Here is a 12,565-nt window from a genome sequence, read left to right as displayed (position 1 = left end):
CGGTGTGGGTTATGTGGGGGTGTGGGTTATGTGGGGGTGTGGGGGGTGTGGGTGGAGTTGTGGGGTGTGTGTGTGGGATGTGTAGAGGTATGGGTTATGTGGGGGTATGGGGGATATGTGTGGAGTTGTGGGGGGTGTGGAGGTGTGGGTTATGTGGGGGGGTGTGGGTGGAGTTGTGGGGTGTGTGTGTGGGGAGTGGGGGATGTGAGTGGAGGTGTGGGGTATGTGGACGGGGGTTGGGTGTGGGTGAAGTTGTGGGGTGTGGAGGTGTGGGTTATGTGGAAGTGTGGGGGGTGTGGGTGGAGTTGGGAGGGGTGTGTGGAGTGTGGGTTATGTGGGGGTGTGGGTGGAGTTGGGTGTGTGTGTGGGGGGAGTGTGGGTGTGGATTGGGGTGTGTGGGTGTGTGTAGGTGTGGGGTCTGTAGGAGTGGAGGATGTGAGTGGAGGTGTGGGGTGTGTGGACGGGGGTTGGGGGGTGTGGGTGAAGTTGTGGGGTGTGGAGGTGTGGGTTATGTGGGGGTGTGGGTGGAGTTGTGGGGTGTATGGGGAGTGTGGGTGTGGATTGGGGTGTGTGGGTGTGTGTGTAGGTGTGGGGTCTGTAGGAGTGGGGGGTGTGAGTGGAGGTGTGGGGCGTGTGGACGGGGGTTAGGGGGTGTGGGTGAAGTTGTGGGGTGTATGGGTGTGGATTGGGGTGTGGGTGTGTGTAGGTGTGGGGTCTGTAGGAGTGGGGGATGTGAGTGGAGGTGTGGGGTGTGTGGACGGGGGTTGGGGGGTGTGGGTGAAGTTGTGGGGTGTGGAGGTGTGGGTTATGTGGGGGTGTGGGTGGAGTTGTGGGGTGTATGTATGGGGAGTGTGGGTGTGGATTGGGGTGTGTGGGTGTGTGTGGAGGTGTGGGGTCTGTAGGAGTGGAGGATGTGAGTGGAGGTGTGGGGCGTGTGGACGGGTGTTGGTGGGTATGGTCTTGCCAGCAGCTTCCCTCTAGGGCACAGCAGCGAATGCCATCACAGCAATTCCAGCTTAGTTACATATTCGTCTTTCCCGTTTGAGATCAGGGAACCGAGGCTCAGAGGTGACATGATTCGGTCACAGCAAGAGAACCAGAATCAAACCGTGCTGACTCCAGCCTCCACCCCACCAGGGCACCTCCCTGCCAAACTGTCCCCTCCCTGGCCCTTTTTGGTGTAGGGGGAGTTCGGCAGGTGCAGCTGTGAGCCCTCAGGCTTAGAATTCTCTGCAGCCCCTGATGATGGCCATGAGCTCGGGTTCAAACCAGAGCCCCTCTGGTCCTGGAGTCTGGAACCACCAGCAGCCCCACCATGACCTTGGGGTGGAGCCCCTCACAGGAGCGCCTCCACGGGCGGCACTGGGCTCCCCGTTCCTCTTTCACCCCCGCACGGGCTTGGCTGCTGGCCTCTGTGGTTCTGCTACCCCCGCTACCTAGAGAACACCCCGGGCCGAGCCGATCCTCACCAGCTGGGGGAGCTTCCTGTCTGTAGGAGGGACTTTACTGGATGCGGGGTTTGGTGTTTATGGAGATGCAGCCCTTCTCCCTCCTGCTTCGTGCACGTGTGCACAGACGGGAGTGAGGCCGTCAGGGTGGGCTCCTGCCAAGACTCGGCCCCTCCCCAGAGTGGCTGGACTTAGGAGCTAATCGGCACGTGACAGACCCTCCCAGTCAGTGGCAGGCGTTTCCCGGAACAGTATCGGTGCAGCAGTCGGCGTGTGTGCAGCTGCCCGTACGTGCTGGGCCCCAGACTCCCTTCTCCCCGCGATGTTCATGCCAGGGTAATGCGAGTTGAATCAAATCGTGCTACCGCAACGCCCCCTGGAGTAGTTTGTGCCGAAGCTGCTGTCTGACTTCCGCGCAGCCTCAGTAGCGCCTGTGTCGATTTCCTCACTGAATGTGCGTGGGGTTGCGGCTCCCAGGAGACTGTGCTGCTGTTTCTGCTCTTCTGCATCCTCTAGGGCTCCTGCGGCTGAGCCAGGTCCCTGGACGGTGGGACTGGGTAAGGCTTTGCCCGGCGGAGCTCGGGGCTCTGTACCTGGCGCTGAGCTCTCCCGTCCTGCACACTGGCCTCCCTGTCTGGGACCCTCTCGCATTTCCTCCTGGCAGCTTGGACCTTTCCTTTGCCTTCGTCGCCCTCTGGCCTCCTCTCCAGCCTGTGTTCCTCAGGATGCTGCTTATGTACTTCTCTCTTCTAGGAGGGACCCCGAAGCCAGAGCCACAGCCAGAGCAGGTCATAAAAAACTACACGGAAGAGCTGCAAGTGCCCCCAGATGAGGTTTGTGTCTTGGGAGCTGGGCTGCCTTTGTTTCTGTTTGCAGACAACTCCAGATAGAAAGGACATCTGCCCCTTCTCGCTTGAAGGGTGCTTCCCAGGTGCCTCTGAGTGCCAGGACCTTGCTCCAGCCCCTTTGGTTTCATCTCCCAGCCTCCTGAGACCCATATCGTTATGATCTGAGCTTTGCACTTAAGGAGCTGTGGTCCTGAGCAAAGTCCCTCCTCTCCCGGCCCTGGCCTCTCTGTAGCCTGATGGCCGTCCTGGGAGCAGGAATCCCGGAGACAAGGGATGGGCCAGCCTGCCCCACTCTCCGCCGTGCGGATGCTGGTGTAGAAGTGAGGTGGCCTCGTCCAGGTGGCTGCCCTGCCCCTCCAGCTGTTGGGAGAGCTGGTTAAGGTTCCTATAATTTTTTTATTCTTAAAGACAGGGGCACGTACTGTCGCCCAGGCTCAGTGCAGTGGTGTGATCACAGCTCACTGCAGCCCTGTCCTCCTGGCCTCCTGTAATGAATGGGACCAGTCAGACTCCTGTTGCTCTTCCATAGAACCTGAACCTCTGCTGAGCCACGTTTTGGGGGCTGCGGCACCCCTTTCCCCCGATTTTAGTGGGGAACCCTGGAGATACTGTTGGGGGGGTAGGGTGAATGGCTAGGAGTACCAGTACCCAGGCACTCTTCAGATACTGGGGGGCGGGTGAATGGCCAGGAGTACCAGTACCCAGAGACCTTCAGATACTGGGGAACGGGTGAAAGGCCAGGAGCCCCAGTACCCAGGGACTCTTCACTTATGTCTCTCTCCAGTCAGTTGAGTCCACGAAAAAAATCTGGTAAGTAAAGCTTTGGACAGGAGCCTCAAAGTCCTCCTCATGCGTCCCACCCCTTCAACAAGCCCTTGCCGCATTCCCTCCTGCCCAGTGCTTAGCTCTGTCTCCGCTCTGGTGCCCATCTGGTATGACTGGGCCGTTTCACCCCAGGCTCCTCCTCTCCAAGCTGCCGTCTGCACAGCCAGCACGTAGCTCAGATCATGGGAGCACTCCCTGCCTGGAACCCCCAGCAGGATCCCCAACTCGCACACAGCCCCAGCCCCTGAGTGTGGCAGCCAGAACCCCGAGGGCCCGCCTCTCCCTGATCCTGTCTCATCTCCTGCTCCCCGCTCCCCCCCTGCCAGCTTTAGTGCCCATGTGCTGGCTCCTCGTTCAAAACATCCTCCTCCCTCTTCCCAGGTGCCCGCTCCGTGCTTGTCCATCTGGCAATTCCTGTCTCCCTTGTACGACCCCACTCCGAGGGCCTCCCCCAAGATCCTGCCCTGTCCATCCTCCCCATTTGGTGGCTCCTGCTGTCATGTCAGGCCTGTGCTGCTGTTAAGCTCTTTAAGGGCACAGGTCCCGGTGACTCACCTGTGTTTCCAGCCTGTGGAATGGACGATTTTTTTTTTTTCCTGAGATGGAGTCTCACTCTGTCGCCCAGGCTGGAGTGCAGTGGCACAGTCTCAGCTCTGCAACCTCTGCCCCCTGAGTTCAAGCAATTTTCTTGCCTCAGCCTCCCGAGTAGCTGGGATTATAGGCGCCCACCAACACGCCTGGCTAATTTTTGTATTCTTAGTAGACGTGGAGTTTTCCCATGTTGGCCAGGCTGGCCTCACATTCCTGGCCTCACATTCCTGACCTCAGGTGATCGGCCTCCCAGAGTGCTGGAATTACAGGGCTGAGCCACTGAGCCACTGAGCCTGGTCTTGGAATTGACTTTGACCACACTTCCAGCATTTCAGCACGTGAAAGCCTCTTTTTCCAAGACTGGCCCTCGTCAGCCCAGCCCACTGTTGGCGAGCATGACCTGTGTTTGGTCTCCTCCAGGACTGCATCATCTGCATGGAGAAGCTGTCCGCAGCATCTGGGTACAGCGACGTGACTGACAGCAAGGCCATCGGGCCCCTGGCTGTGGGCCGCCTCACCAAGTGCAGTCACGCCTTCCACCTGCTGTGCCTGCTGGCCATGTACTGCAATGGCAACAAGGTGCCCCCACTGGCCCGGGGTGGAGGCGGGTGGCCTGCCCCCACAGTCCTGAGCTGTCCACATCTGCAGAGGCGGGAGGGTTCTGGGGGTGGCTGCGGGGACGGGCCTCTGCAAAAGATGGTGCCGGGCGTGGGGCCAGCTTGAAGACCTTTCTAAAGGCCTGGCCGGCTCTCCCAGGCCTGCCCTACTCTCCTAGGCCTGCCCCACGCTTTAGAAAGGGGGACCAATGGGGCTGGTTCCCTCCACCCCTCCAACCAGGCCTGAGGAGATTGTGGGCTTCTCCAAGCCTCAGGGCACCGCCTCCCCCTCAGCCACTTGTCAGCGCTGCACACGCTGTCTCCCTTCTTCCTTACAGCGACCCTGTGTGGTCAGCACAGTGCCCATGAGGGAGAGGCGCAGAGCAGGGTTGCCCTACTGGGTGGTGGGAGCCAGGCCACGAGGCAGGGCTGACCCTGGGTCCCACGGCAGCCTACACGTGAAGAGCCACGCCCAAGCCGATCCCTGGCTGCTGTCTCTGCAGCGGCCTTCAGGCAGGATGGGCAGAGTTTGGAGGCTTAGAGAACCAAGTCATGTGGCGCGTCAGAGCCTGGCTTGGCCTTCCCTAGTGTCTGCCGTCGTGGGCAGCCAGGGCCCAGCTCCACAGATCAGGCGCTGCAAGGCTGTCTGTCAGACTTCAAATGCGCTTCACCCGTGGAGACTTCTGCTCAGGATCCGAGTTTTCCCACTCACCACCTGTCTCCTGATAGCATGCTCCTTTAACGAAAACGGCATAATGAGTTGCTGGTGCAAAACAAAGCTTTCCAGGGAAGCTGTTGGAAGCCAGTTTCCGGGCGGGAGGCTGCCAGCAACTCCCTGGGATGGCGGCTGGCCCGTTCCCGGGGCCCTTTACCATCTGACGGTGGAGGTGACGGTCTTGGGTGCTCTCAGCCAGCCAGCTCAGTGGGTCGCATCTGCCTCTCTCAGGATGGAAGTCTGCAGTGTCCCTCCTGCAAAACCATCTATGGAGAGAAGACGGGGACCCAGCCCCAGGGAAAGATGGAGGTATTACGGTTCCAGATGTCGCTCCCTGGCCACGAGGACTGCGGGACCATCCTCATAGTTTACAACATTCCCCATGGCATCCAGGTGAGGGGCCTTCCTGGAGTCCCCACTCCCGGCCAGTCCTCTTCCCCCCCCACCCACGTCCCAGCAGTCTGCCCCTGGATCAAGGCTGAGGATGCCCATGTGGCCAAGCTCAGGCCCCCAGGTCCCCTAAGGCCAGGGCCATGGAGGGCCAGGAATGGAGAGGCAGTGCCGGGACTTGGGGCAAGCTCTTAGGGCTGTGGCAGCAGAGAGCTGGCCCTCCACTCTTTCCCGAACCAGGGAAGCCTTCCTGGAGGAGGAGCCATCTTAGCTAGACTTGTTCTGGACAGAAGGGCAGGCAGTTCAGTGGGAGGAACCCTGCAGAGGGGCTGGAGAAGCAGGGCCACAGCAGGGTGTGCATCGAGGAACCTTGGGTTGGGAGTGGCGGGGCCAGGTGTGTGGGTGTCAGGAGCCCAGGCACAAGGCCCAGCATCCCTGAGGAGAACCAGACGGGCCCTGGCCCTTTCAGTCTCCCGTCTTGGGCAGAGGGTGGATGGCAGGGTCTGGGGCAGGGTGGGAAGATAACGGGGCAGCGGGTACCAGTCAAGGTCCACCTGTGGTGGATGGAGTGGTCTTTTTGTCTTATTGAACCGTGAGCCTTTCCCCTGGTTTCCCTCCACTTCCCCGCAGCTCACAGGGAAATTAGGAACATTCGGGGTTGGCATCTCGGAACCGGGGAGAGGCTGGAGCAGTGCAGGGGCCTGTCCCTGTGCAGGCTCTTGGAGCACCCTATCCTGGTGTCTGTTCCTCCTGCAGGGCCCTGAGCACCCCAATCCCGGAAAGCCGTTCACTGCCAGAGGGTTTCCCCGCCAGTGCTACCTTCCAGACAATGCCCAGGGCCGCAAGGTAAGTGCCACTACGCGCCCCGGGGGTGAACAGGGCCCTGACCACGCAGCGGGAGGCCAGACGCCACACTGGGCTCTACTACTGCAGTGGAGGACAGAGGCTGAGGCCGGGCTTGGTGTCTGCTGCTCTTTTCTGGGGACCTGCTGTAGGTACAGGGAGGGCAGCCTGGACCTCACAGAGCCTCGAGGGAGGAGGAGAGGCCATCGCCTTCCAGCACCCTGCTGGGTGGGGTCAGGAGCTCCTGAGAATCAGAGTGTGACAGGGAGGGACCAGGGGCTGTGTTAGACCCGGTGACCAAGGAAGGCTGGAGCAGTCGTGTCTGCCCTGAGACCTGAATAGGGACTTTGCGACTGCAGAGAAGGCTGGGGATGAGCCTTCCAGGCAGGCAGGACAGCTGTCGAGGAGGGTGGGAGCCCGTGGTGAGGGCGTGAAGGCAGGGCCATCCCCCAGGCCAGCCCCAGGGGTAGAGCTGGTTCTGAGCGCCCAGGGAAGCCACGGAGGTGGAGCTGCTGATGGAGCTTTGGAAAAGCTCCTCTGGCCGTGTGAGAATGGGCTCGAGGTGGCGGAGCTGGGGGTGAGGAGAGGGCAGGGAGGCCTGGATTCCACCAGGGAGGGTGGATGGGCAGGCGCTCGTCCAGCACCGGCTCTGGAAGCAGGGAGGACTCGAGCATGGTGCCTGGGCATCAGGACCAAACGATGGCAGTGCCCGGCACCGAGGCAGGGTGGGCTGGAGCCCAGGCTTCTGTGGGATCCTAATGTACTGTCCAGTGGGCAGTTTTGGGGTCCCTGCAGATGGGGTGAGTGCCAGGGAGTGGATGAGGTCACCCGGGAGGGGCTGGGATGGGAAGAACATGGTGCCAGCCTGTGCCTGCTCACTGAGCCCCTCTCACTTCCCGTTCCCTGCTTCCTCTTCCCCCTCCTCCTCCCCGGGCAGGTCCTAGAGCTCCTGAAGGTAGCCTGGAAGAGGCGGCTCATCTTTACAGTGGGCACGTCCAGCACCACAGGTGAGACGGACACTGTGGTGTGGAACGAGATCCACCACAAGACAGAGATGGACCGCAACGTTACAGGCCATGGCTACCCCGACCCCAACTACCTGCAGAACGTGCTGGCTGAGCTGGCCGCCCAGGGGGTGACCGAGGACTGTCTGGAGCAGCAGTGACCTTGTGCCCCAGCACAGCCGCCTCTGGTGGCCACCCCGCTGCCCCATGGCTGGCTAGGTGGCCAGGCAGGAAGTGCCCAGCCCGAGAGGCTGGGAGGTTTGTTGGGGGTGTGGGGTGTGCCCCACCTGAAGCCGGGGCTCCCCCTGCCTGCCTCTCCTTCCTCCCCTCCAGGAATTGGGCAGCCCTGGGCAGTTGTACTCATGGGGGCTTAAGATGCAGCTACCTCAGTGCGCAGGGCCCGTCTGTCCTCTGGGGGCTGCTTCGGGCCTGCGGTGCTCGGGGCCTGGCGTGGGGCAACTAGAGACTTCCCCAGCCTGGACGGGCGTGGGTTCTGGGTCAGCTTCTTTTACCTCAATTTTGTTTGCAATAAATGCTCTATAGCCAAAGTCAGCAGGTCCTGGGTGTGTGCATGCGTACATGTGTGTGCATGTGTGTATGTGTGTGTGCACGCGTGCCCCCCCACACTTCCTGCATCAGAGCAGGAGGAGGTCCCATGTGCTCATCGGCTCCCATTTAATTACTGAAGAACAGGCCACAGCGAGGCGTGGGGAAGCCTATGGTACTGGACTATGCCGCCTCCACATGCCCCACACTGATCACCCTGCTGTGCCAGGGGCTGTCACCCCAGAGCACCAGCTGTCACCTTTGTGGCCCTGGGGTTGTGATTCACAAAATGCCATTCACTTAGGATTGGAGCTGCTGTCTGTTTTACTGATGTGGACGCAGGTTCAAAGGTGCAATGACTTGAACCAGGGATGGTGACGCATGCCTGTTATCCCAGCTGCTCAGGAGGTCAAGACAGGAGGCTCACTTTAGTCCAAAAGTTTGAGACCAGCCTGAGCAAAATTGCAAGACCTCATCTCTAAAGAAAGGTTAGGCCAGGTGCCGTGGCTCATGCTTCTAATCCTAGCAGTTTGGGAGGCCGAGACAGGTGGATCACCTGAGGTCAGGAATTTGAGACCCGCCTGGCCAACATGGCAAAACACTGTCTCTACTAAAAATACAAAAATTAGGCGTGGTGGCGTGCTCCTGTAATCCCAGCTACTCAGGAGGCTGAGGCAGGAGAATCGTTTGAACCCAGCAGGTGGAGGTTGCAGTGAGCCAAGATCATGCCACTGCACTCCAGCCTGAGCCACAGAGCGAGACTCCGTCTCAAAAAAAAAATAAGCCGGGCATGCTGGCACCTGCCTGTAGTCCCAGCTGTCGGAAGGCTGAGTTGGGAGGATCGCTTGAGCCCAGGAGTTCAAGGCTGCATTGAGCTCTGATTGCACCACTGCACTGCAGCCAGGGCAACAGAGCAAGATCCCATCTGTAAAATAACAATAATAAAAAGACACAGATTGAATGCTTGGCTAGGTAGGTGGAATCCAGGCCAGGGTTGATCTGACACCATTGTAAAAGTTCTAATTGTTGACCCTCTTGGAATTTGGATCAGATATCCCCAGTCAAGATCGTGCTGCCTGTCCGGGAGGAGGAGTTTGGGCCTGGGACCAGAGAGGGACGGCAGGGCCACCTCGTTCCTGGCTGTGGGAAGCAGAGGCACTTTGGCCTTGGCGAGCCCCTTTCTCTGTTAAAAAATCTATTTTACAACATGTTGGTATAAAGATGAATATATTAATGTATACTAGAGGATTTTCTCTCACCTAAAGGTTCATTTTTCTCCCTTCTGATTTTAACAGAAATTAAAAATGTATGTGGGCTCGGCCGGGCGAGGTGGCTCACGCCTGTAATCCCAGCACTTTGGGAGGCTGAGGCGGGTGGATCACGAGGTCAGGAGATCGAGACTATCCTAGCTAACACGGTGAAACCCCATCTCTACTAAAAGATACAAAAAATTAGCCGGGCGTGGTGGCAGGCGCCTGTAGTCCCAGCTACTCGGGAGGCTGAGGCAGGAGAATGGTGTGAACCCGGGAGGCGGAGCTTGCAGTGAGCTGAGATCCGGCCACTGCACTCCAGCCTGGGCGACAGAGCGAGACTTCGTCTCAAAAAAAAAAAAGAATGTATGTGGGCTCTTATAAACAGTGTGGGCCCAGGGCACTATGCCTAATGGTAACGTGGTCCGGGGAAAAAAGGGTACTGAGGCCTCCCTAGAAGACCCCAGCGTAGCTGGACCCCAAACTTGTTTGGTTCCACATTTGATTGGTTGATTGTTCTTGAGACAGAACCTCGCTCTGTCGCTCAGGCTGGAGCGCAGTGGCGCGATCACGGCTCATTGCAACCTCCACCTTCCGGGTTCAAGTGATTCTCCTGCCTCAGCCTCCTGAGTAGCTGAGACTACAGACACCCACCACCACGCCCAGCTAATTTTTGTATTTTTCGTAGAAACAGGGTTTCACCGTGTTGGCCAGGCTGGTCTTGAACTCCTAACCTCAGGTGATCCTCCCGCTTCGGCCTACCAAAGTGCTGGGATTACAGGCATGAACCACTGTGCCTGGCCTGGTTCCACATTTGAGACTCTGTACTCACACTGCCTATGAGTGCAGGAGTTGGGGTGGGTGCCTGAGCCTTGGATGCTTCTCCTTGAAAGGATTCTGAGGATGAGGATGGGAGAAAATATTTTCAAATCGCATTCCTGATAAGGATCTAGTATCCAGAATATATAAAGAACCCTTAGAACTCAGCAATAGGTTGGGTGCAGTGGCCTATGCCTGTAGTCCCAGCACTTTGTGAGGCCAAGGTGGGCGGATCACCTGAGGTCAGGAGATTGAGACCATCCTGGCCAACATGGTGAAACCCTGTCTCTACTAAAAATACAAAAATTAGCTGGGCGTGTTGGTGGGCACCTATACTTCCAGCTGCTTGGAGGCTGAGGCAGGAGAATTGCTTGAACCCAGAAGGCACAGGTTGCAGTGAGCCGAGATTATGCCTCTGCACTCCAGCCTGGACCCTGTCTCAAAAACAAACAAAAAACGAGAAAACCTCAACAAAAAGACAACCCAATTTAAAAATGGGCAAAGAACTAGAATAGATGTTCCTCCGAAGAAGATAAAGGGCCAGGCTGGGCACAGTGAATCACGCCTGTAATCCTAGCACTTTGGGAGGCCGAGGTGGGTGGATCGCTTGAGGTCAGGAGTTCGAGACCAGACAACATGATGAAACTGTGTCTCTACCAAAAATACAAAAAATTAGCTGGGTGTGGTGATAGCACCTGTAATCCCAGCTACTCGGGAGGCTGAAGCGGGAGAACTGCTTGAACCCGAGAGGCGGAGGTTGCAGTGAGCCGAGATCATGCCACACCGTACTCCAGCCTGGCAACAGAAAAAGACACCGTCTCAAAAATAAAATATAAAAACCATGAGATGCCACACTACACCCATTATGATGGCTATACTGAAACAAAAATAAAGCAATGTTGGAGAGGATGTCAAGAAATGAGACCCTCATCCACTGCTACTGGGAATGTAAGATGCAGCCAGTTCGGCAAACGGAACCTCTGAAAGGAGCATTAGCGTGTGACCGCAGTTCCGCTCCTAGGTACGTACTCAAGAGCATTGAAAATGTCCCCACAGAAGCCTGCACACAGATGCTCATGGCAGCATTATTTACAATAGCCCCAAAGAGGAAAAAAACAAATTATGCATCCACTGATGAATCAAAGTGCGACACGTTCACAGGATGGAATATTACTCAACTGTGAAAAGGAATGAAGCAATCACAGTTAAGGAGGAACCTTGAAAAAGTAAAAGAAGCCAGACACAGGCCGGGCGCAGTGGTTCATACCTGTAATCCCAGCACTTTGGGAGGCCAAGGCGGGCAGATCGCGAGGTCAGATCAAGACCATCATGGCTAACACAGTGAAACCCCATCTGTACTAAAAATACCAAAAAAATAGTCGGGCGACAGGGTGAGACTCTGTCGGGAGTTCGAGACCAGCCTGACCAACATGGAGAAACCCTATCTCTACTAAAAATACAAAATTAGCCAGATGTGGCGGCACATGCCTATAATCACAGCTACTCAGGAGGCTGAGGCAGGAGAATGCCTTGAACCCAGGAGGCGGAGGTTGCAGTGAGCCAAGACCGGGCCATTGTACTCCAGCCAGCCTGAGCAACAAGAGTGAAAACTCCGTCTCAAAAAAAAAAAAAATTGGCGGGGGTGCCAGGCACGGTGGCACACGCCTGTAATCCCAGCACTTTGGGAGGCTGAGGCACGTGGATCACTTGAGATCAGGAGTTTGAGAGCAGCCAAGCCAACATGGTGAAACCCTGTCTCTACTAAAATACAAAAGTTAGCTGGGCCTGGTGGCATGTGCCTGTATTCCAGCTACTCGAGAGGCTGAGGCAGGAGAATCGCTTGAACCCGGGAGGCAGAGGTTGCAGTGAGCCCAGATCACACCACTGCACTCCAGCCTGGGCGACAGAGGAGACTCCATCTTAAAAAAAAATTAAATAAAATTTTAAAAAATAATAAATAAATTAGCCAGGGCATGGTGTTGCGTGCCTGTGGTTCCAGCTACTGGGGAGACTGAAGTTGGAGGATTACTTGAACCTGGGAGTTTGAGGCTCCAGTTAGCTGTGCTCTCACCACTGCCCTCCCTGGGTGACATATATCTATTTAAGCCACTGAGCTGTGAAGGTATGTGGTTATATATGTGAAAAATACACACATGGCGCCAAGTCCCGGGAGTAGTGTAAGTGGCGGGTTTGTCACCTGTCAAGGGCTCTGCAGCCCTTTCTCTGAATCCAAGTTCTTCTTCCTTTGGATGGGGAATCAAGGATGTGACCTGGGAGGATGTGGCCTCGTTGGGGGCAGGGTCAGCGCGCTGTGATGGGGCTGGGGCTGGGCAGGTTGAGGGTGCCTGCTACTCCCCACTTCTGACTCTGGGTGGGGACAGACGGCCAGAGGGAGGCTCCTGGCACGTGGGGCGCAGGAATCTCAAGCATGTGGTCCTGAGCCCAAGTTTCCAAAAGCCAGACCCTCCTCCCCAGGGCCGAGAGACTGGGAGGGGCCCCAATCCAGGCTCCAGGAAGGCCTGGCTGGCATCCGGGGGTCCAGTGGTCCCTCTCCCTCGGCCCTGGCAGTGGGGCTGGGCACTGGCCTGCCTCCCTCCAGAACCGCCCCCAGCTCCTCCCTGCTGGGGGCTGGACTGGGAGAAAGGGGGTGGGGTACGCTTACATTTGCAGGTCTTTCCAGCCCCTGGGGC

The 12,565-nt window shown here is 57.6% G+C and overlaps 1 protein-coding gene across 7 annotated transcripts in view; it reads left to right on the top strand.

The window, feature by feature from the left end:
- The window catches only part of DTX2 (deltex E3 ubiquitin ligase 2), a 46,898-nt gene extending 39,090 nt beyond the window's left edge, over positions 1 to 7,808 (top strand). For all 7 annotated transcript variants that reach the window (XM_074034642.1, XM_065541753.2, XM_074034641.1 and 4 more), the window contains 5 exons: positions 2,202 to 2,281; positions 4,133 to 4,291; positions 5,255 to 5,416; positions 6,170 to 6,259; positions 7,194 to 7,808. In XM_074034642.1, the coding sequence (XP_073890743.1) occupies positions 2,202 to 2,281; positions 4,133 to 4,291; positions 5,255 to 5,416; positions 6,170 to 6,259; positions 7,194 to 7,421 (719 nt within the window). In that variant the 3' untranslated portion in view covers positions 7,422 to 7,808. The remainder of the gene's footprint in view (positions 1 to 2,201; positions 2,282 to 4,132; positions 4,292 to 5,254; positions 5,417 to 6,169; positions 6,260 to 7,193) is intronic.
- The last annotated feature ends 4,757 nt before the right edge of the window (positions 7,809 to 12,565 follow it).

Source organism: Macaca fascicularis, chromosome 3 (genome assembly GCF_037993035.2).
Source record: "Macaca fascicularis isolate 582-1 chromosome 3, T2T-MFA8v1.1".
Lineage (NCBI taxonomy): Eukaryota > Metazoa > Chordata > Mammalia > Primates > Cercopithecidae > Macaca > Macaca fascicularis.
Note: the sequence above shows the minus strand (reverse complement) of the source record. Positions and strands in the feature narration are given on the sequence as shown.